Source organism: Aspergillus karnatakaensis (genome assembly GCF_047715665.1).
Source record: "Aspergillus karnatakaensis strain CBS 102800 unplaced genomic scaffold BJY04scaffold_13, whole genome shotgun sequence".
NCBI lineage: Eukaryota > Fungi > Ascomycota > Eurotiomycetes > Eurotiales > Aspergillaceae > Aspergillus > Aspergillus karnatakaensis.
In genome coordinates this window covers 122,431-142,112 of record NW_027395725.1, presented here as the reverse complement: position 1 = coordinate 142,112, position 19,682 = coordinate 122,431, and the positions used below count along the sequence as shown (strand labels likewise).

Below are 19,682 nucleotides of genomic sequence, written 5' to 3'. Positions count from 1 at the left end.
AAACATATATGAAAGTCTGTACTGTATGAATCCATTTCCAACGAAGTGACCGTTCAGCTTGCTACGCCCAACTACCTATCTTCATCTCGACCTGTAGGCTTAGTCAGCTGTATAAAAACAGTTATGCCGCGAAAATTCGTCGATGAATTTGATAAATCTGACCAAAGTCCTTAAGCTTCAGTTACATGACACTCCGAACATTTCTTGGGCTCTTCTTCTGATTCCAGGTACTTGATCTCAGTTGTCTGGCGACCATCTCTCAGCAAATTAAGCTGAGTGCGTTGTGCTGAATAGAGAGGGGCAGCAACAGAGCGCCTGATATACCTCTGTTTCCTCCTAAATAAGGATTCACAGGTGGACGTGCCTTCCTGGTGCATTGGACTCCACACCAATGGCGTCTTCTTTCAGCTTCGGCTTCTCGGGGGACGACATTGATATTGATGATCTTGAAATCCACGATGTCAACGAGGAGATTACGCAACCTGAAGCATCTTCAACAGTTCCAGAACTTGTCAAGGCCCAAAGGCATGAACTTGATGAATGGGTATGTGTATTTTATCCGTGAAATGTCACCTTGGACCTCCAAACTAACTTCCTTATAGCTCTCCACACTCCCATCACAAATATCATACAACAAACTCGGGATACAACTACCTGCTGATGCAGAGACAAGTACCAGTGCTGGGAACGAAGCACTTACTGTTGTCCGGAGAGATGTCTTTGATATCCGTGCACAGCTTATGGTTGAGGATAGTGCCGAAGAGCAGAATGGAGAGCTCATTGCCGGCTTAGAGAAGGGTGATATCACGCCTAACTTCTACGAAGGCGGCTTCAAGACGTGGGAGTGCTCGATTGACCTGGCTGGGCTGCTTGCGGCCGAGGGACTGGAGGTTGAAGATAGGCATATTATTGAAGTTGGTATCCCTTGTCTTGTCTAGCGGACTGCTTCTTATGATGGACAGTCTATCTGGATTTTTGCTAACTACCTGATATAGCTTGGCTCAGGAACCGCGGTTCCCTCACTAGCATTGTTCGCCCAATTGCTCTCCCAGACAAATACAGAGCCAACTTCCGGGTCAGCAAAGAAAAGAACCCACTTCACATTCGCAGACTACAACTCCGCCGTCCTCCGTCTAGTCACCTTGCCAAACCTGCTCCTAACCTGGAACCACTTCACCACTCAACAAGACCGCACCGCATCAACCAACGCCCAACACGACAGTGAAACCGAAACTCAACCTAGCAACCTAATGGAGTCAGAAGATGAAGAACTCGACATGACACCCTCCCTAATCGAACGCTTCCAAAACGACCTCACCAACCGCGGCATAACAATCTCCTTCATCTCCGGCGCCTGGTCCCCCTCCTTCGTCGAATTAGTCTTCTCCTCCCCTGCACTAACAGGGTACAAGACGTTGATTCTTGCCAGTGAAACAATCTACTCGCCTGCTTCACTGGTGGCTTTTTCGGAGACTTTGTTGGCCTTGCTTCAGAGGCCTTCTGTTGAAAGTAGGGCACTGATTGCGGCGAAGAAAGTCTATTTTGGCGTTGGAGGTGGGATAGATGAGTTTTTGGCTGTTTTGAGGGGCGTTTCTGCCGAGGGGTTGAAGGTCGAGGAGAGGTTAGATGTCAAGTCTGCGGGGGTGGGGAGGGTTATTTTGGAGATTGGGTTGGGACCATAGAGCTGTGTAACGACACAAACTAGATAACTACTACACCTGCATGACTGGTGTTTACATTTACTGTCTAGATCAGAGCATACGGTAGAACACAAAGAAACGATGAATGAAGGAAACTTAAACTTTGGTTATATGTACAACACTGCTCAATTCTCAAGTTTATCCCCAATATCTCGCAAAACCCCTTAGAAACAGACCCAGATCTATTCGTAGATAGAGACAACCTTGCCGTCCTGCATACGCGCAACACGGGCGGTTTCCTTTTCCTGGTTCTTGCGCTCGTAGTGGGCGATAACATGGCTGAGGTCGGCGTGGTTGCCAGGGATGACATTGAAGGGGAGGCCGGGTTGGAAGCTGGCCCTGTACGTGTGAGAGAAGCTACGGTTAGCCTGCATGTCCTGCATTCCATCATAACTTAGTAGCACCGGTAGAAACGTACTCTGGGTGTTTCAGTTCGTAATGCGTGCTGGGAGGGGCACTATTGAAGAGAAGACGGTCCTGAGCGGCCCGCTCGATGGCGGCGGTGTGAAGGGCGTTGCGCTCCTCGAGGACCTTCTCAGATTGAGAGTACTTCTCGACGAGGCTCGTGAGCCAATGCTTTGACTCAGGGTCCCTGCTGGATGTGTACTTGTATAGGGCGAAGAGGGAAACGAAGGAACCGGCGGCGATGTAGAAACTGGGCTGTATGGTACAACATATCAATTATTAGCCTTATTTTATCAACTCCAACCAGCCCTCAAGCCACCCGAGGCGCGGTCATCTGCAATTGGGGACCAAGTAAGGACATACGCCGAAGCTTTCGTTCACGGGTTCCGCGTGGTGAGCAGAGTGTGAGCCATATCGCCTTGGCTGCTGGTTTCGCAGCATAAGCCGCGCGGAAGCAACCGATCGCCGAGCAAGAACCATGGTGTGGAGGAGGACAATTGGCAGCACCAAATAATTCTGATGCCGTCACCGTAGTGGGAGTTGAGGTCGAAGAGCGGCGCCGAGCCGGATCTCGAGTATCACGTGAGATAGCTATTTCTGGCTAACGTGGTGACATGGCCTTGGCGCTAGACATCTGGTGAGTCTCGCATCTCGGGCTTCTTACTTCTCTTCCTCATGCTTTGCTCCACAACTTCGGCTCTTCAGCTTCATTCTGTCCCTTTCATCGCCCGAATTGTACTTTTGTGGGTGATCATATGCTAATATGATCATGCTACGCTGTTCTTGAGCACTGCTCTGAACCTGATGACCAGAATCCGCCCCGATATGTGGGTAGCTCGCTGCTTTGCTGGCGCTCCTTAATGATGGCGCTGCCATGGGCGCCAGACTCTTTCTGGTTTTCATGCATGGCCAACCCAACCGAGTGCCTCACTATGGTTTTGCTCTCCACTGCTCTTTCTGAGCTTCGTGTCCATTGGGCTCATTTGCGGCCGATTTATGCACGCTTCGTCGTCAATGGGCAAGAGGAACAACTGGTCACCGCTCATACATCCTTAGCGTTTACTGACTCCACAGACCAGCCACTCGTTCGTTGTTTGAGGAATACTTCGGCCTCATGGATTTTCTTTTCTTTTTCCCAGGATATTCCTTCTGCCCCTCGAACACCCAGTCATTGATGCCCAATTTCTCGAACCATGCACGATCATTGGGCGTTTGCTGCGTTGTGCATACAAGCCCTCGGTCCACATTGGCTTCAACGTTTCAGACCCAAAGCCATGCTCTTGCCTTTCCTGCCTGGTTTTGACTCATCTGGTATTGAACAGTTCACTCCAACGGTCCGGTCCGCTCTGAATACCTGTTTAGCCCTCCCAAGGCGAGCCCGAGTCGCTTGTCGCGTGCGGTGTTCTCGTCAAGGCGTCGCTTGAGTTGGGCCATGAGTTGACCTTTTCTTCCCTTTTGTCCTTTTTCTGCTTGAGTCCACTTTCCTGAAATCAATTATTTGAGAAACATATCCGCTCGGACTTGCAAGAGCTCTCTCGAGTCTGCATACCCACCTGCTGCCACCCGGCATTTTGTCTTCGTGGACCCTGATCATTTGCGCATACGCGCAGCTTCCGTGCTCCGCGTCAAGTCTTTTTTTTTACCTGCCTCCTTTTTTTTCTACCTCGTTGTTCCTGCTCCTACATGGACCGCCTTTAGCCTGCGTTCTGTACGTATATCAATTTGGAAATATATCTTCTGACTTCCACTCTGCACTGGTACTTCTTGAAGCAACATTGGTCCACTTGAATATCAACTGACAGTTCCCGGTAACCAGCTTATTGGAAACACGTCTTCTGCTATCTGAGTGAACTCGGGCATTCTTCGCCATGGCAAAGTCAGGCAAGAAGGGCAAGAAGGCCGATAGCGGCAACAAAAAGAATAAGAAGGGCAAAGGTCAGGAGAATTCAGAGACTCCAACTCCTCAACCTGAGATCTCTCAGGAGTCCGACGAGCAACAAGTAGCAACAGCGACACCTCTTCCTGAGGAAGTGGTTGACCTGAGTGCTACCCCTACGCCAGAGGCCGAGCTGCAGCCTGCTCCAGAGACAACACCAGAAATTGCCCTTGAAGCTACCCCAGAAACTATCTTGGAATCTGCACCGGAACCTATTCAAGAGGTCACTCCAGAAGCTGCGCCAGAAGCCGCTCCCGAATCTGCATCTGATATAACACCCAAAGCTCAACCGCAATTTGCGCCAGAACCTGTACCAGAATCGCTGGCGGTACTTGACTCCGCGCCAGAGCCTGAGCAGGAGCCTGATCACGAGCCCGAACAAGCACAGCCGATCGAGCGAGTTCAAACGGCCTTAGATTTTACGAATTCGTTCAAGTCACCTATCGACGACGATGGCTTCACCCAAATAAACAAACCCGGCACTCCGACAAGTCAACAATTCGGTATGAACGATGCCCAAGTACAGGATTTGAATGAGCCAACCCAAGAGGATCTAGGCGCATGGGAGCAACTTGATACTGCCGAAGCGAAATTCGAGCACAACGAAGCCCCAGTTCAAGAGAGCAACTCTGCGGAAACATCCGAACGCACACCAGTTACTGCACCGCAATCACCTGCTTTCAATTTTGAGCAAGACACTACGACTGAACCTACTGGGTCTTGGCCAACTTGGGAAGAGAGCGACCTGAACAAGGAATCTACTCCTGCAGAAGAGGTTGCTTTACCGGAGAGTGATACCGAGGCCTCTCGCTCGTTCACCAACCCCTTTACCAACCCTTTTACGAACCCATTCGCCCAGACTGCTGCGGTTGAGCCTATCTCGGAGCCAGCTCAAGAAACAGCTTCAGTTGTCGAACCTGAACGCATTCCCACTCCAATTGTTGAGCCCGAGCGCGTTTCCACTCCAACTGCTGAACCTGAGCGAGCTCCTACTCCCATTCCCGCTGCACCTGAGCCCCTTGTTGAACCCATTCCAGTGTCTGATCCCGAGCCGGAACCTGAGCCTGTGCAAGAACCGGAGACAGTGAAAGTATCTGAACAAGTGGTTGATCTCGAGCCGACTGCTGTACCCGAAACCACGATGGGTGCTGAACCTTTGGTGGAGCCGGCCCAAGAGGTCACGCCTCCTGCTTCAAAGCCTCAATCTCCAGCACCTGGGACTGCCTCACCATCGTTCAAGTCTGCTTCGCCTATGCAGCGCGCAATTTCGCCCGCTACAGTCAGTGTCGCTGATACTATCGATGGCCCACACGCTTTCCCCGTCATTCCTCCGCCTGCGGCTCCGACACCACCACCTGCATCACCCAGGACTCAACACATTTCTCCTGTGAAGGATGCCGTCTTCTCAGCTCCAAGGGATGCTCCTCCCACACCTCCGAATGCTTCTCCCCTGTACCAGCCAACATACCCTACGGATCAAGCCTACTCTCCGCGACAGAAGTCAGTGTCATCGCCGCGCAGGCATCAGCCATCTCCCGTGCGCAAACCATCTTCCCCGCTGCCAAAGGTCAGCAGCCCGCTTGCGCACAATTATACCTCCCCGGTGATGTCCCCGCACACCACTTCGATGCCGCCAATGCCCCCATCTGTTCCGCCATCCGTCTCCCATAGCTACGCTACCGCTTATCAGTCTCCTGTTATGAGCTCTGGGGGATATTTCCCTCCTCACTATGGCTACTACCAGCCAACTTCGCACCCACACCCCATGTCCCGAGGGCCCATGGTTCCTAATGGCGCGAATTCGTACCCCGGCAGCATGAGGGACCCAGGCTATGGCCACGGCCATGGCAATGGCCATGATCACGAACACCCTGGCAGAGGACCCCTTGCACCCACGGACCAAGAAGACGCACGAGAGCTGCTCGATCGAATTCAAGAAGCTATTCCTGATATCAACCGCTTGCTCGGAACCTACAAGCACACGAAGACCAAGCTTCAATCTCGCGAGGCAGAGTTCAAGCAGATGGAGAGCCAGCATAAACAAGCACTGATGCACAAGGAGTTCTTCATTGAGGCGCTACAGAACCAGCTGCGAAAGACCGCGAACGAAAGTGCCGAAGAAGCCACCAAGCTCAAGAACATGATTAATGAACTTCGTATGGAGCTTGGCAACAAGGAGGAGCAGCGAAAGGACATGGAGGAGAAGCTTGCTGACTCCGAGGTCGCGATCGGCAAGTTGGAGGAAGGAAAGGCCGAACTCGAAGAACAGATCAAGAAGCTCAACGAGAACTTCGAGGAGGAGCGTGTAGCTCACAGCCAGGCACTCGAGAAGCAACGCACCGAGAAGGATGTGGAGAGAGAAGAAGCCCTCACTACGCAGAAACAGGAGCTGACCGAGCTGTTTGAGGAAATCAAGGCCGAAGATGAGAAAGCGGCAGCGGAGGCCCTAGCAGCCCGTGAGGCCGAACTACAGGAACAGCAAGAAGCGATGAAGACAGAGTACGAACAGCAGAAGCAGCAGATGCAAGAGTCTCACAACGCTCTGCAAGCTGAGTTTGACTCCAAGCTCACCGAGCTCGCGACGACCCAGGATGAGCTCGAGCAGAAGAACAAGGAGCTGGAAGACACTCGACAGGCCCATGCTGAAGAGATTGAAACCCTCAAGAACAACCACCAGCAGCAAGTGACGGAGATGGAGCAGGCATGGAACGAGGAAAAGACTGGCTTGGAAACTCAACTGTCCGAGAAGTCTGAAGAGCTTGCCAACAGCGAAAGGGAGAACAAGCGACTAGAGGAGGATGTCCTCCACAAGGAGAAACAGCTCGAGCACTCGGTGGACAGCATGCGCGTTACCATTGACAGCTTGGACAAAGACTGCGACAGATTGAGGAAGACGCTCCACAGTCTCGGAGAAGCCACTGACCTCAAGAACACAAAAGGCGATACATTCTTGTAAGTTGCCTTAATTGAGATTCATTTGGGTCTCAGTCTCATTCATTCCTTGCATTTTCTAATTAATCATCTACGACAATTTTCCTTCTGTTTATATTTTCTTTTCTCTACGACCAGAATCCGCTCTCTATGATTGTTTCCTTTGTTCATGTTTTCCGATATAGAATGTTTACGAAGACCATGACATGTCGATAACGTTATAAATGTACCCTTTTCTGATAAGAATGCGAATCTAGTCTGGACTGCTTCGAACAACTCCAACGTCTTATAGTGGCCCTTTCTAAGGACCACTTCTCGTACCTTCCAATTGACCCTCCAAAAGAGGTCCTCTCCAAGCTCCCGCCTGAGCTCCCTTCATTCCTTGACAACACCCCAGCGTCTCGCGAACTCCGCTCAGCGTATGTACAGCACGTCGTCTCTAAGACTCTGACCTACCGTATCTTCCACCCCTTCCTCTTCACCCTCGGCCGCAGATACGACAAAGCCGACATCCTCTTCCAGATGCTCTCAATGGATATCCGCCGCAAGTCCGTACGTCGTGAAGCTTTCTGGAGACAGCAGACCCTCAAAGCAGCATATACTACCTCGGACGCTAAGGAATCCATCAATGTGGTAGCGGCCGTGATTGTTGATGAAATCAGCAACCACCTCAAGCACTTTGCCGATCCACGACGCATGGACTCCCTCCTCACCGGTATTCGTAAAATTGTGAAACTCGCCGCCGAGACATGGAGACATGCACGCGTCGAGCGCGAACTTATCCTCGCCTCGCTTCCCTCCCTCGAAAACGGCACTATCCCCACCGAGGATTGGGAAGAGTACGGCTACCCACAGGAGCATGGCCGAAGCGGCTCTCCCAGGCCGGATTCCACTCGTCACGTTATCTTACAACCATTCCCAAGGATTATTCGCGAGGCAGCGCACGAAGATTTCGTGGGTGATGAGCAGAAGGCAAGTCCTTGCACTTATTCTCGTGGTGCGGTGCTGTATTCCGACTCGCCTATCATCCTGGCTCGGATACAGGAGTTGGCAAAGAAGTCGACTGATGCATTGGGAGAAGATTCATCGAGAAGACCCTCTCGCTCGTCGAACTATTCTGAGCCTCCGTCGCCGCTTCATAACGATATTCCGTACGTCCCTCAGGAACCGTTCATTGATGTTGCGACGGGAGCCAATTTTGGGACTGCTTAGTCTTGCTTTATGGCTTGTCAGGTCAGTTGTAGCAGCATTAGATCTTTCGATTTTGGCTTTTATCACTTTCTTACTTCACACTCTTTAATCATTCCTTTTCATCTATGTCTCGGGTATGTATATGAGGTGTTCATGGCTTGACGAAGATTATCCACTCTTTTGATATTTCCTTTGTTTCTAACATGTTTCTTTAAGACTGGTATATTTATCTGCATTGTGTTTTTATTATGGGTTTGCCTTTTCTTCTTCTCAGAATGTCTTATGTCTATTCTATCCTATCTTCTTTGATTTGCTTAGCAGTTTAGCGATTATGGCATCATGGGCATCAGATTACGGGGCATTTGTTTGTGGAGTAATTGTTTGGAACGCTTTTGAAATATATAGCATTTTTGTATTTACTTGATATTCAACGTGACTTGGTGTTTCTCTCAACGAAAGTACCGTGGCACTAACGCTAAGTAAGCTTCAGTACCTACGACTGCTCCGCAACCTCGATGAAACTCCACGCCCAGCGCCCCGTGCCTGGTGCCTGACTGTTGCCTAGACTGTTTTCCAGGGCCTCAACGGAGTGAGCGTCAGGGATGTTTGGATTGGGTGCTTAGAAGAGAGGATATCCAAGAAACTAGAGCCGTGCCACTCATCATGTCATTGTCTCTTGGTATTGCGGTCTGGCTAGTGTGAGACACGATAAGCAGCTGTCACCCTGATCTCATCGAGAGTGATCGACTACCTAATGGTGATCAGATACGTAGCGTCGAGTCTGCCTTGCATCATGTCTAGACCATACCTAGAGTGTTGTATGATGTGGCTTGTTGGATTGTGGCTTTGCTGTGGCTAGGCGGATTTGGCATGCAGGTTGAGAGACCTGCAGCTGGGAGGGTTACATGGATCCGGAAAAATCGAGAGCAAAAGGAATTGTTGGATTTGATTGAGATTATGGTAGAGAAGAGCTGCTTGTATAAACTGAGACAACAGGATTAATTCTCCGTTTTGCAAGCTGTGGAGACAGTGGGGATAGAGGTCCGGTACGGAGCACAGCAAAGGATAGGATCGATATCAATCAATCCTTGGATCAGGTCCAAGGGCACAGGGGAAGAAGGTAGGAAGGGAAACGCTCGAGTCTCGAGTCTCCTCAGCTACTACTGAGCCACAGTTCTGTTGATAATTCTCAGCCTCTGGTTTAGCGCCGACCTGAGGTGTGTGTCGTCTTCGGGGACAAGGCAGCTTTGCGCGCGCTGTGCTCTCGTTTCTTTTTCCCTGTCCCCCACTTTCTCCCCCTCCCTCGTCGTCCTGTCGACATTCGCTCGCTCTTCTTGCTTTCAGCCCTGTTTCTTCTGTGACCTGTCTCTCCCTCAGAGTTCCTCTTGTCTCCCTTAGAGCCTCCTCCTCCTCCTCCTCCTCTTCCATCTAACTAACTAACCTCTGCCCACCTGTCATCATCACCGCTCTCCACACCCCCCTTGTCTCTTGCTCTTCAACTCAGCCTCCATCTTCACTCTTTCCGCCTTGTCTGACTTACAGTAACTAGCCCTTCCCACCTTGGGCTGTCTTTCAATCTCTCTCTTGTCCTGCCTTGCTTATTCGTACTCTTCTGCATTCTACTACGTCATATTGTCCTTCATTGGATCAGAAAAGTTCATTTGTTCTGCTTTTGAATATCTACCAAATCACGCCTACATGACCTAGACCTCCGTCGGACATCGGGCAACTTTCGCGCATCTCCCTCTTATATCTCCATATCTTGCCCTGTTGCCCCATTCACTTCGAATGTCTCCAACTTTGATCAAAGTTACTTTGTGTTAGACATGTCACCCTTTACTCTACCTACCGGGTACCAGTGACACCACTTCTCAACCCACGCGACAGCCGCCGAAGAATAAAGCTACAACCACTCCCGTACGCCCTCGTTTACTCCACCTTTATCCTACACCATACAGAAGATGTCGGCAGTTTCACCTCAGTTTGTCCAGACCGATTCTGCGACCGACAGGAACAGAAATTTCGACCCCGAACTCTCCAATCTCTACCTATCCACCGCTATTGATCCTGAAGAAGCAGATTTCCAGACCTCCGGCATCAGGTTGACGCCGGTTGACGACCGGGGGAGCGCCTGGAATGGCTCCGCCTCCCCGCTTGAACACACTGCCAACAATATCTCAACACCGAGCAATAATGAGGGTTACGGCACGTCTTATTCGGAGTTCCTGAGCCCTAGTGAGGAGTGGACAAGTGATATAAGCGGTCACAACTCACCCGCGGACTTCTTCACGAATAGTATGTGGCCGACCACTACTACGCCTGCTCAAAATGTCCACACTCCCGCGCCGAACCGGTTTGGCTCCAATCCGGTATCTCCCCCGGCCACTATGAACCCCTCTCAGCTCCTCACACCGAATCGAACAAACAACCCAAGTCCATCTTCGGACACAACCAGTCTTGGGAGCCACAGACTTGCTCGGTCTCACCATCCGCCCATACCTCGCTTGATTACTGCACCGCTGAACGAGTCGCTCGGCCCCCAACCCGTGCCCGACTCGATCACAGTACCAAGCCCGATTGTCAAGGTGGAGAGCTATTCTCGGGGCGATTCGCCTGTGAGAGACAGTTTCACGCACCACCGCCGTCCGAGTCAATCATCCGTGCATCTTTCCCCCGGGGGCATTTCCAATGCGTCGGAAGAGGATGTTACTATTGAAGCAGATCGCCCGTCCGTCTCGAGGTCAGCCGACGGGACATGGCTTCGGAGTGGTGTGGCTGGGGGGTTGGCGCCGGATGTGCGAGAGGATGCATATATCCCGAGCCCAAATGAAATGGAGTCACAGCGCAAGCTGGCGGAGAAGAACGCCGATATCTATATTTGGTCTTCGGCTGTAAGCGATGCTCACAGCGATGCCGGTGATGAGTACTTGTCTTCTCAAAGAGGCCGCACCGATCACCAAGGCAATAGGCGCAGGGCGAAGAGTACTGGCGATCCTTCACTCCATCAGCAAGATTATTTCAGTTTCAAGGTCCACACTCATGAAACCAAGATACCGGGCCCAGGCCTGGTACTCCAAGAAACTAGCGACTTCAGTGACGACGGATCAGACTCATCGGCACCTGTTAGTGTGAATGAGGAACATTGGATCAAACAGGCCTCCGAGATCATCCATCCCGAGCCACAAATCGCGGAAACAGACGAACCGCTTCCTCACCAGTTCCTGGGGGCGGCCCCATGGCAGGACACTGAACGCGACTCGGCACCTCGAACAACACAGATCCAGCCGATCAGCTCGCAACAGGCGATTCAAATTTACACCGATCGTGTTCGGGAATATGACGCTTTGAGCCGTACCGCGACTCGAGGGACTCGCGACCTCGACGCCAACAGTATCAGATCCTTCCAAAGGATGAGTTTGAATCCGAAGGAGAAGGGACATGGGCGACGAAGCAGCCTGTTGAAGTACCTTCCCGGAAAGCAGAACAATATTTTGAAGCGCCAACGTCAGAGGTCCGATCTTTCTACCGCTCACGCTATTCCTGAGGGCAGTGAGGTCCCCGGAGCGGAAATGAAGTCCACTTCTGGAAGAAAAGACAGCTTTCCTCGCCGAAAATTGAGTCTCGGCCTTTCGCCTAAATCCCCCAGCTATAGCATTGGTGGTGCAGTCATGGCCACGACGCGACAAGTGGCTGCAATCGGCGTTCAAGATTCCTTGAAAGTTGTATCACCAGGCTCAAGCACAAAGCCGTGGGATGCCTTCAAGGCTCGAGGAAGAAGTAGGAGTGAGGTGCCTAGAGCGCCGGGTCTATTTGAGCTCATGACGAGTCACGGTGGGCCACCTGTCCCTAACATCAACTACACATCCGAGCCTGGGGAGAATGAAACTGCACAACAGACCATACCAGAGCAAGATCCTGTCGAGGAAGAGGATGACGAAGACAACGATAGAGATGGCCTCGTCATGGACTTTCCAATCCCACCAAATCTGCCCGTACCGACACTAGAAGGATTTAGAACACAAATCCTCCAGCTCAATCCACGCCTTTCGCCCGCTTTGGTTGAACGCTTTGCGCATGAGCAGGTTCGTCGATACAAGCGGTTGATCGAGGTCAAACAAACGCACGCGCGAGATGTCGGCCACGGAAAATGCAAGGCTGGTAAATTCTGCTTGTCACTGGGAGGCGAACCGAAGCTTCTGCCACCGCGTCCATCTGCTCAGGATGCGGATTCGTTCACTCAGTTTCAAATCCCTGGACGTGGTGAGGCGGAAGAAGGCCCTGATGGCGAAACGACCATTGCCTTGGCCCAGTTCCCACCCGGTGTGCCTCAGCCACCTTCGCAGGTGACACTACTACCTGCCGAATTCGAATGCATGGTTTGCTTCCATGTGAAGAAATTCCAAAAACCCTCGGACTGGACCAAGCACATTTATGAAGATGTGCAACCATTCACTTGCACATTCCCCGAATGCACTGACCCCAAGTCCTTTAAACGAAAGGCTGACTGGGTTCGACATGAGAGCGAACGGCACCGACAACTCGAGTGGTGGGAATGCAATTTCGCTGACTGTCGCCACAAGTGCTACCGGAAAGACAATTTCGTGCAGCATCTCGTGCGAGAACACAAGTTGCCTGAGCCCAAGGTCAAAAAGTCGAAGACTAGAAGGTCGTCAGGGCGGGGGCCTAACGATCCCATCACGCCTGAAATGCAGGAGGAGATCAACCGCGAGCAAGAGGTCAAGCAGCTCTGGGACCTTGTGGAAGGCTGTCGGCATGATACCACGAAGAGCCCAAGGGAAGAGCCTTGCCGATTCTGTGGCAATGTCTGCACCAACTGGAAGAAGCTCACTGTCCACTTGGCTAAGCATATGGAGCAGATGGCGATCCCTATTTTGGGTCTTGTGGACGAAAGAGAATTCCCCCATAACAACGGAGGCGGCTCGGAGTTGAATGCGGATACTTCTTCCGGTCAGCTGTTGATCACTCAGGGTACCAGCGATTTCGCTCCAAACTTAAATGGAGTGGCTGACGGGCCTGGACCATCGATCAACTTCACGCACGCACAGTACCCTAACAACCATGCAGTCGCTCCTCTCTCGCTTGCGATCCCGTACAGTGCCAGCACGTCGTATCTCCCTGTCACGTCAATGCCTATGGATGGTCCAGGTCCCAGCCAGTTGAGCAATTTTGACGGCGTCTCGCAGTACGCGACACATAATGGAGGGGTTTCTGGGCCAAATGAGCTGGCTAATGAGCAGGCGCGGTTGATGGCCATGCACCAAAACTCGGTCACTTACCCTCCGCCGTTTAACGCCGGGCCGCGACCGAGGGCTTCCAATCAAGACCTCAGGGTTTTGCCAGCAGAATATAACAATTTCTCCATGTCCCCCACGGAGATGCAGTACGATCCACACAACGCAATGTACGTGTCCAGCGGAGCGGAGAATCACTATACCTACCACGGACCAATGGCGTCTGGTATGCATTACAATGCAGGGGGCTACCAAGGCCAAGGCCAATGAATCGAGACTCGAGTCTCGACCGACTGGGATAAAAGTTTTCCCAGCTCATCTTATTTGTGATACCTTAGCGGCGGACTCGACAGATCGTGGGATGAAATTAGATTTGATACGGGTTTGCTTTTTTTTAGGGGGAGATTGGCGTCTCGTTAATCGTCTTGTTTTATTGCATGTTGTCAACCACACGCTTGGTGTTGGTATTTTTCTCTGGATATGGCCATTGTTGTGCGAGGTGATCAGCGTCTTTATATACCCCTTGAGAGAGCCCATTATTCGGCCGAGATGACATGCACAACGCTACTGTATGGACCCCTTTTCTGGATGATTGGGATACGAAGAAATCCGAGGGATTGTAGGATAGGGGAGTACGTTTTCACGAATAACGATCTGCATTTTGGATGTTGAACCTAGAGACCAGAGCGCCCTGTCTACTAAGTTCCTCCTCCCCAGCAGGAGCACATATCAGGAAAAGGGCATGTTTACTTTTCCGAGACCTGTAATATGCCACTAAGAGAGAGATCGACGCCTAGGAACTGTCACTGTCGAGCTATGTACTTAGCTAGTTAGCATAGGCCGGAGTAAGTACTATAAACTCCCTCCAGGCACTGCCACAGAAAGACGAATGAGGAATTTTTCATACCCGCGAAAGCCTCACTTTGCGTGCAGTCACCTTGAAGCAAGTCGACTAATCTGCTGCTCTCGGCCTGTTCTCGTCCGACTTCTCCTTCTATACAGGACTAATGCATTCCTCCTGTCATCGACACGTTATCGCGTGGGGTTCCAAGAATGTGAAATGAGAAGTCTCCTCTCTCGCATCCCTCTTGCTGATAACTACTCCGTACCTACGAGTAACCACCTAGCCAATGCTTTTTCTTCCTTCTTCCTCCGTCTTTCTTTGCTTTTTCCACTCTGCCGGCTTACGCTCCTACACTTGACTCTAACTCTTATCCTTTCTTTTTCTGCGCACATATTACATACGACGACTATTATTCAGGCTAAGCCAAAGCCAAAGCCACTCGTGTGAAAATTTCGAGGGCCGATCGCCTGTCACCACCGCTGTTCGTTTGGCTGCTCAATTTCATCACCCAAACTGTTGGATCCGTCCTATATGACTCCCCTCCGCCGGACTCGCACCGATTTCCTGCCTGCAATCTCGGCCCTGCTGGATTCATCGCTTGCTCCCTGCCGATAGCATAGGCCAGTGCACGGGATCCCTGTTCCAGACTGGATATTTGTTTGACCTGGCGGTCGCACTGCTGCCGTGATGAGTGTAGGTACCCGTCGAGTTCCTCATCTTCCCCGGAATTGCCTCATCTTTTTCCCGGGTCGCATGAACTAAAGCAGACAATAAATTTATTCATCGAATCAAGAAATGGTAAATCTTGTGCTTCGACTTACACATCGTTCTTAGGGCCCAATCTATGCCTGGGACAACAGCGGCGATGTCCTCCAGGGTATCAGCTCGACGCCCTCGCAAGCTGAGCTCTCACCCCACGGCCCCCCGCCCTCCGACCTTACACCGGGCGATCCAGCATCTTTTCTAGGTCTTCAATTCGGGACCGACCAGGGAGTTATTCCTCACAGTCAAGCTTCCTACTTCAATCAATGGCTTCCATCTGCCAAGCATTCCAACTCGCCAACCCCGCAGCCTCACGACTGCTCCAACTACTCCTCTACACGGTTTCTAAACAATCAAGACTCATGGACTCCGCTCCAAGTAACCGGCGTACCTCCACCCTATGCGCTCGGCGCTCTCGCGACGCGGCCCATTGGGAGGATCCACCAAGTAAGCGGCATGGACCGTCGCTGTTCCACGGGTCACAGCGATCCCTCCGAGACAGGAAGTCAGTATACCGGGTTGCACTCGTCGGACTCGGGATATAGCAGTCGTAGTTGGGCGTCAAGGTCTATCGCTACCTCGTATGCCGTAGACTTGGCTTGCAGTCCGTACCTTGCTGGACAGGAGTATGAGCAAGACGAGAAGCTGCTGTTGGACACAAGCTCAATACATCACAGCGAGGTTACGGACGTTGTGGAACGGTCTATGTCGCCGTCGCAGCTCGGTCATGATGTGATCCGATGTGAATATCCGGGTTGTCCATGGACGGGAAAGTGTCCGTCTGACAAGAGGTATGTCTACAGCAGTATCTTGTAGATCGCTCCATAGCAGCATTGACCTAACTTCTACAGGAAACACGAAGCCAGGCATAAGAAGATGTTCAAGTGTGACGAGCCGAACTGCACGCGCAAGGAAGGCTTCGGTACTATCAATGACCTCGCTCGACATAAGAAATGCGTCCATAAGAAGGAGCCAGAGCGAGGGCCAAAGGTGCTATACATGTGCTTTGGGCGTAACTGCCCGCGAAGCAGTAAAAGGTGGCCTCGTCTTGATAACTTCCGTCAACATCTTGCGCGTATGCACAATAACGAGGATCTCGACGAGTTATTAAGAAGGTATGCTGCAAAGCTATGATGGCGAATCGAGTTCTGACATTCTTTAGGTCCCACGAATGGTATAGAACAGTAAAACCGCAGGACGTTACTTCTACATTTGCCGACACCTCGTCGGAAGGGGCGACGCCGTCGCAGAGTCAGCAGCTCTCCGAGCCGGAGTTCATGATTCAGGATGCCGAACAGGATTTTAAAGATCCCCTTGCCGCTATTCATGCCGCTTATCAGGCCTCCGATCCAGACCTGTTGACCCCAGATCCGGGCCAGAGGCTCGATGAGCAGCACGACTTGCGTGATATAGACCACATTCCACCCCAATCGATGGAGCTCTCGGCCCTTCCGGTACTCGACCTAGAGCCAGCCCTACATCAGCATACGGGGAATTCATCCGGACTCGTCGGTCAAAAGCATGATAGAATGGACGATATGATTTCCGAGGCAGCAGTGAGCGTCATCAACGCCATGACAAAAATGATTAACAACCACCAACGTCGACGAGGCCATTTAATAGAAGAAGATCTCGCCGAGCACGAAGGCGAGCTCTCAGATCGTAACCGAGAAATTCTGCAGAGGATCCTCAGCACAGCATCGGGCCTTCTATCCGGAAGTCCAGCTCCAGTGAACAGCATAACCCAGAAAAACAACCCTACTACCTCCGACAAAGCAGGTTGGATACAATGTGAGTTCTGCCCGAAACAAACGCGTCTGCGGTGTGAGATGAAGTAAGTCGTATCAGGCGTTGACTGCGCAACAATCTAACAGATATATAGGAAGCACCAGATGCGACACGAGAAGCCGTGGGGCTGCACATTTCCTGGATGCGATAAGACATCCGGTAGCAAGGAGGACTGGAAGCGACACGAGCTATCGCAACATTTCGGCGTCCACAGTTGGCAGTGTACACTACCTGCCTCCACACATGACAGTTCATTGTGTGCGCGCATCTTCACCAGCCAGGATACCTATGCCCAGCACCTAGAGGAGCACCACCAAGTCAACGACGATGAAATACGGACATCACTCAGCAAAAATCGAATCGGCTGGGGCGGCGAGCCTCAATTCTGGTGCGGATTCTGTCGAGAGATCATCCACCTCCGAGGCGAAGGACTCATTGCGTGGAATGAGCGCTTCAACCACATTGATATTGAGCACTATAAGAAGGGCGAGCGCATCGACGACTGGTTATTTCCGCTCGGTCACCTTACGCAAGGGCTTGTGCGGAATGCCCAAGATATGAGAGCGCACGACCGCAGAGACCAGCCTGGCATGGACGACAGCAGTGATGCGGTGTCTATGTGCAGTAACTACTCTGAACAAAGCCCGCAAGAAGATCGGGCGGAAGATCGGGCCATGTCCTTTGAACCACCATTGTCGTTCGCACTGGAGGAGTCGGCGATACCTCAGCCGGAACAAATGAATATACGGAAACGGAAACATCATGGAATATCCTCGGATTCGATATTACGGATGGGACCGAGACGGCGACTATAGAGGGGAAGCTGCGAGTACTTCGTAATTCTCTGGGTTTGTCGGGAAAGCTGACAGTGATTGTTTTATATATATACATATATTCTTTATGATGTAGAGAGCGAGGATGCCAAAACATATATTTATACCCCACTTAAAAATCACTTAGCATTTAGCATTGGCATTAGGCAATTCATCCACGCCATTTACATTGTTGATTAGAATCAAGGTTCATTCCTCTCTCTCTTTCCTCGCAGGGTATATTTTATAAACACTAGGTAGCCACACACATATCATACAGACATAAGAAAACATCTAATCTACAATCCCACCCCAAGCTTAAAGACTCCATCCATTCCAAGTCAACTACTAAGATCCCACGCACCTACTTCTCCTTCTTGGCCGTCAATTCCCTCGCCTCCTTCTCCAACGCCGCAACTTGCTCTACATAGCCCCCCATTAGCTCACCTCGGGCACATACACAAGAAAAACAAAAATAAAAAACAGAGACGCAACATACCATTCCGTCCAACCTTAACCTCCTCCATCTCAAGCTTCACCCACGTCCAGTAGATAACCTGGTACGTGAAGACCGCGCCCAGGAAGACCTTTGCGAAGGGCGACGCGAAGGCTTTGTACCGGCCCATCTGGACATTGCTGTAAGCATTTGCTTTCTCATAGAGATAGTGTAATGAAGAGTAGGGAGGTGGTTAGGGAGGGATGGAATTGGTACACATACACCTTCTTTATAGGCACTTGGCTGCGGCTGTTGTGGGGGTGGGTGTGGTGGCATGCCGGTGTTGGAGCGGCGGGTTGTGGTTGTGAGGGTTCGGCGGGTGAGCATGTTGAGGGGGAGGGGGAGACGGGGAGGCATGTTGGCTGATTGTTTCAATTTTTCTAGGTTATTATAGAGGAAATGCTTGATTGTCTCGATATATATAACTACAAACTCAAGCAGAGAGCAGATGTCCAACGGAATCCTGACTCAGCAGATCACATGACAGTATCAAGCAGCGCGGCTCAGGGCCAAATCAAGAAACGGGGTTTGGCGAGAGCAAACCAAGCGGGGGGAGAAGTCTAAGGCCGATAAGCTTCTTGCTGAACAAACTAGTCAGAGCTGTTTGCTGTTCTCCATTCCTCTTCTCCTCGATATGTCCTTTTTTCGGACTCCCTGGGACGAGCGAAACGGGCGGCAAATCGGGGTAAAAGTCCCCCAGATATTCTGAAATGGATGATTGAGCGCGTTTTACGATGTTTTATGGCTACTATGGATGGTGGGCGGTGTTGTTTCGTGGGGTGGTTTGGATCTGCTTTTACCGGTCGTTGCGGGAGTGATTTGTTTTCTGCGAGAATTCGGGCCTTTTCGCTGGTCGAGGCGATGAGGTGGGGGTTTTGCCTGACGGGTCAGGCAGCAGTCGCGCTTGGGGGCCTGCGCTAGTCCCGATGGGTGCCTAGTCGTGGCTTAATTGTGGCGGGAGCTTGTGGCTCGGTAGCCGCGCCTGAGACTGGACTCTCAGAACGGGACTCGCTGAGAGATTCGTGAGTCGTGACTGAATGGACAAAGAGCAGGACCTGCCCATCATCCTTTCTCGATTTTCTCACTGTCATCTGTGACCGAGGATTAAGGAATGACTGGTGTTTGTTGTTGTTGTTGTTGTTGATTACTACTGTGAGTTCGCTTGGTGATTCTCGATCTCTGATTCCCAAGACTTGTTTTGGCTCCCTCTCGCTGAGTTTTGGGGACCGTTGCGCTGACTTTGCTTGAGCTTCAACCAAGTTTAGAGTCAATAGCTACCTACGACGCGTTCTTTCTCTCATTGAATACCTTCGTTTTCGCCCGCTGTTCGAGTTTGTCAGTGTTGTGACTGGATACCCGTTTCGACGTCGCTCTTTTGTTCAAGGTTGCCGCCTGCGCATTGTTCTGTATACTCGTCGCAATCAGACTCGCTGCGAAATAGTCCTTTATCGGGCTCGGCACATGACAGGCAAACCTGCTTATCGTCGATGTTTATGATAGAGTATCGTTGAAGTACTGCGCCTGAGGCTCAATTGACCTCAACTCGACCTCATTTTTTAGGTGAG

At 51.3% G+C, this 19,682-nt stretch overlaps 8 protein-coding genes across 8 annotated transcripts; 6 read left to right on the top strand and 2 right to left on the bottom strand.

Annotated features, from left to right (window-relative positions):
- Nucleotides 1-391: 391 nt before the first annotated feature.
- Nucleotides 392-1,682, top strand: BJY04DRAFT_216001 (protein-histidine N-methyltransferase; the record flags this gene model as incomplete). The annotated part of the gene is made up of 3 exons (XM_073715613.1): nucleotides 392-544; nucleotides 603-914; nucleotides 996-1,682. The coding sequence occupies 3 exons, from the start codon at nucleotides 392-394 to the stop codon at nucleotides 1,680-1,682; spliced, it is 1,152 nt and encodes a 383-aa protein (XP_073573464.1).
- Nucleotides 1,683-1,782: 100 nt separating this feature from the next.
- Nucleotides 1,783-2,787, bottom strand: BJY04DRAFT_184051 (putative NADH-ubiquinone oxidoreductase 178 kDa subunit). Its single transcript, XM_073710556.1, has 3 exons — nucleotides 2,469-2,787; nucleotides 2,119-2,360; nucleotides 1,783-2,039 (listed from the first exon to the last, which is right to left on the bottom strand). The coding sequence occupies exons 1-3, from the start codon at nucleotides 2,583-2,585 to the stop codon at nucleotides 1,883-1,885; spliced, it is 516 nt and encodes a 171-aa protein (XP_073573463.1). The 5' UTR covers nucleotides 2,586-2,787; the 3' UTR covers nucleotides 1,783-1,882.
- BJY04DRAFT_184049 (uncharacterized protein) lies at nucleotides 2,788-3,852 on the top strand. The gene has a single exon (XM_073710555.1). It carries the CDS (start codon nucleotides 2,966-2,968, stop codon nucleotides 3,278-3,280), a length of 315 nt encoding a protein of 104 aa, XP_073573462.1. The 5' UTR covers nucleotides 2,788-2,965; the 3' UTR covers nucleotides 3,281-3,852.
- A 192-nt stretch (nucleotides 3,853-4,044) lies between these two features.
- Nucleotides 4,045-7,236, top strand: BJY04DRAFT_184048 (uncharacterized protein). The gene has a single exon (XM_073710554.1). It carries the CDS (start codon nucleotides 4,547-4,549, stop codon nucleotides 6,995-6,997), a length of 2,451 nt encoding a protein of 816 aa, XP_073573461.1. The 5' UTR covers nucleotides 4,045-4,546; the 3' UTR covers nucleotides 6,998-7,236.
- Nucleotides 7,237-8,913, top strand: BJY04DRAFT_184046 (uncharacterized protein). The gene has a single exon (XM_073710553.1). It carries the CDS (start codon nucleotides 7,495-7,497, stop codon nucleotides 8,182-8,184), a length of 690 nt encoding a protein of 229 aa, XP_073573460.1. The 5' UTR covers nucleotides 7,237-7,494; the 3' UTR covers nucleotides 8,185-8,913.
- Nucleotides 8,914-10,124: 1,211 nt separating this feature from the next.
- Nucleotides 10,125-13,685, top strand: BJY04DRAFT_206253 (putative C2H2 finger domain protein; the record flags this gene model as incomplete). Its single annotated transcript, XM_073713691.1, has 3 exons — nucleotides 10,125-11,285; nucleotides 11,319-12,155; nucleotides 12,195-13,685. The coding sequence occupies 3 exons, from the start codon at nucleotides 10,125-10,127 to the stop codon at nucleotides 13,683-13,685; spliced, it is 3,489 nt and encodes a 1,162-aa protein (XP_073573459.1).
- Nucleotides 13,686-14,826: 1,141 nt separating this feature from the next.
- BJY04DRAFT_22460 (putative C2H2 finger domain protein) lies at nucleotides 14,827-18,108 on the top strand. The gene is made up of 5 exons (XM_073718020.1): nucleotides 14,827-14,952; nucleotides 15,094-15,812; nucleotides 15,873-16,136; nucleotides 16,184-16,855; nucleotides 16,904-18,108. Exons 1-5 carry the CDS (start codon nucleotides 14,947-14,949, stop codon nucleotides 17,622-17,624), a joined length of 2,382 nt encoding a protein of 793 aa, XP_073573458.1. The 5' UTR covers nucleotides 14,827-14,946; the 3' UTR covers nucleotides 17,625-18,108.
- Nucleotides 17,834-18,523, bottom strand: BJY04DRAFT_22463 (uncharacterized protein). Its single transcript, XM_073718025.1, has 3 exons — nucleotides 18,340-18,523; nucleotides 18,121-18,247; nucleotides 17,834-18,044 (listed from the first exon to the last, which is right to left on the bottom strand). Exons 1-3 carry the CDS (start codon nucleotides 18,472-18,474, stop codon nucleotides 17,986-17,988), a joined length of 321 nt encoding a protein of 106 aa, XP_073573457.1. The 5' UTR covers nucleotides 18,475-18,523; the 3' UTR covers nucleotides 17,834-17,985.
- Between the last annotated feature and the right edge of the window lie 1,159 nt (nucleotides 18,524-19,682).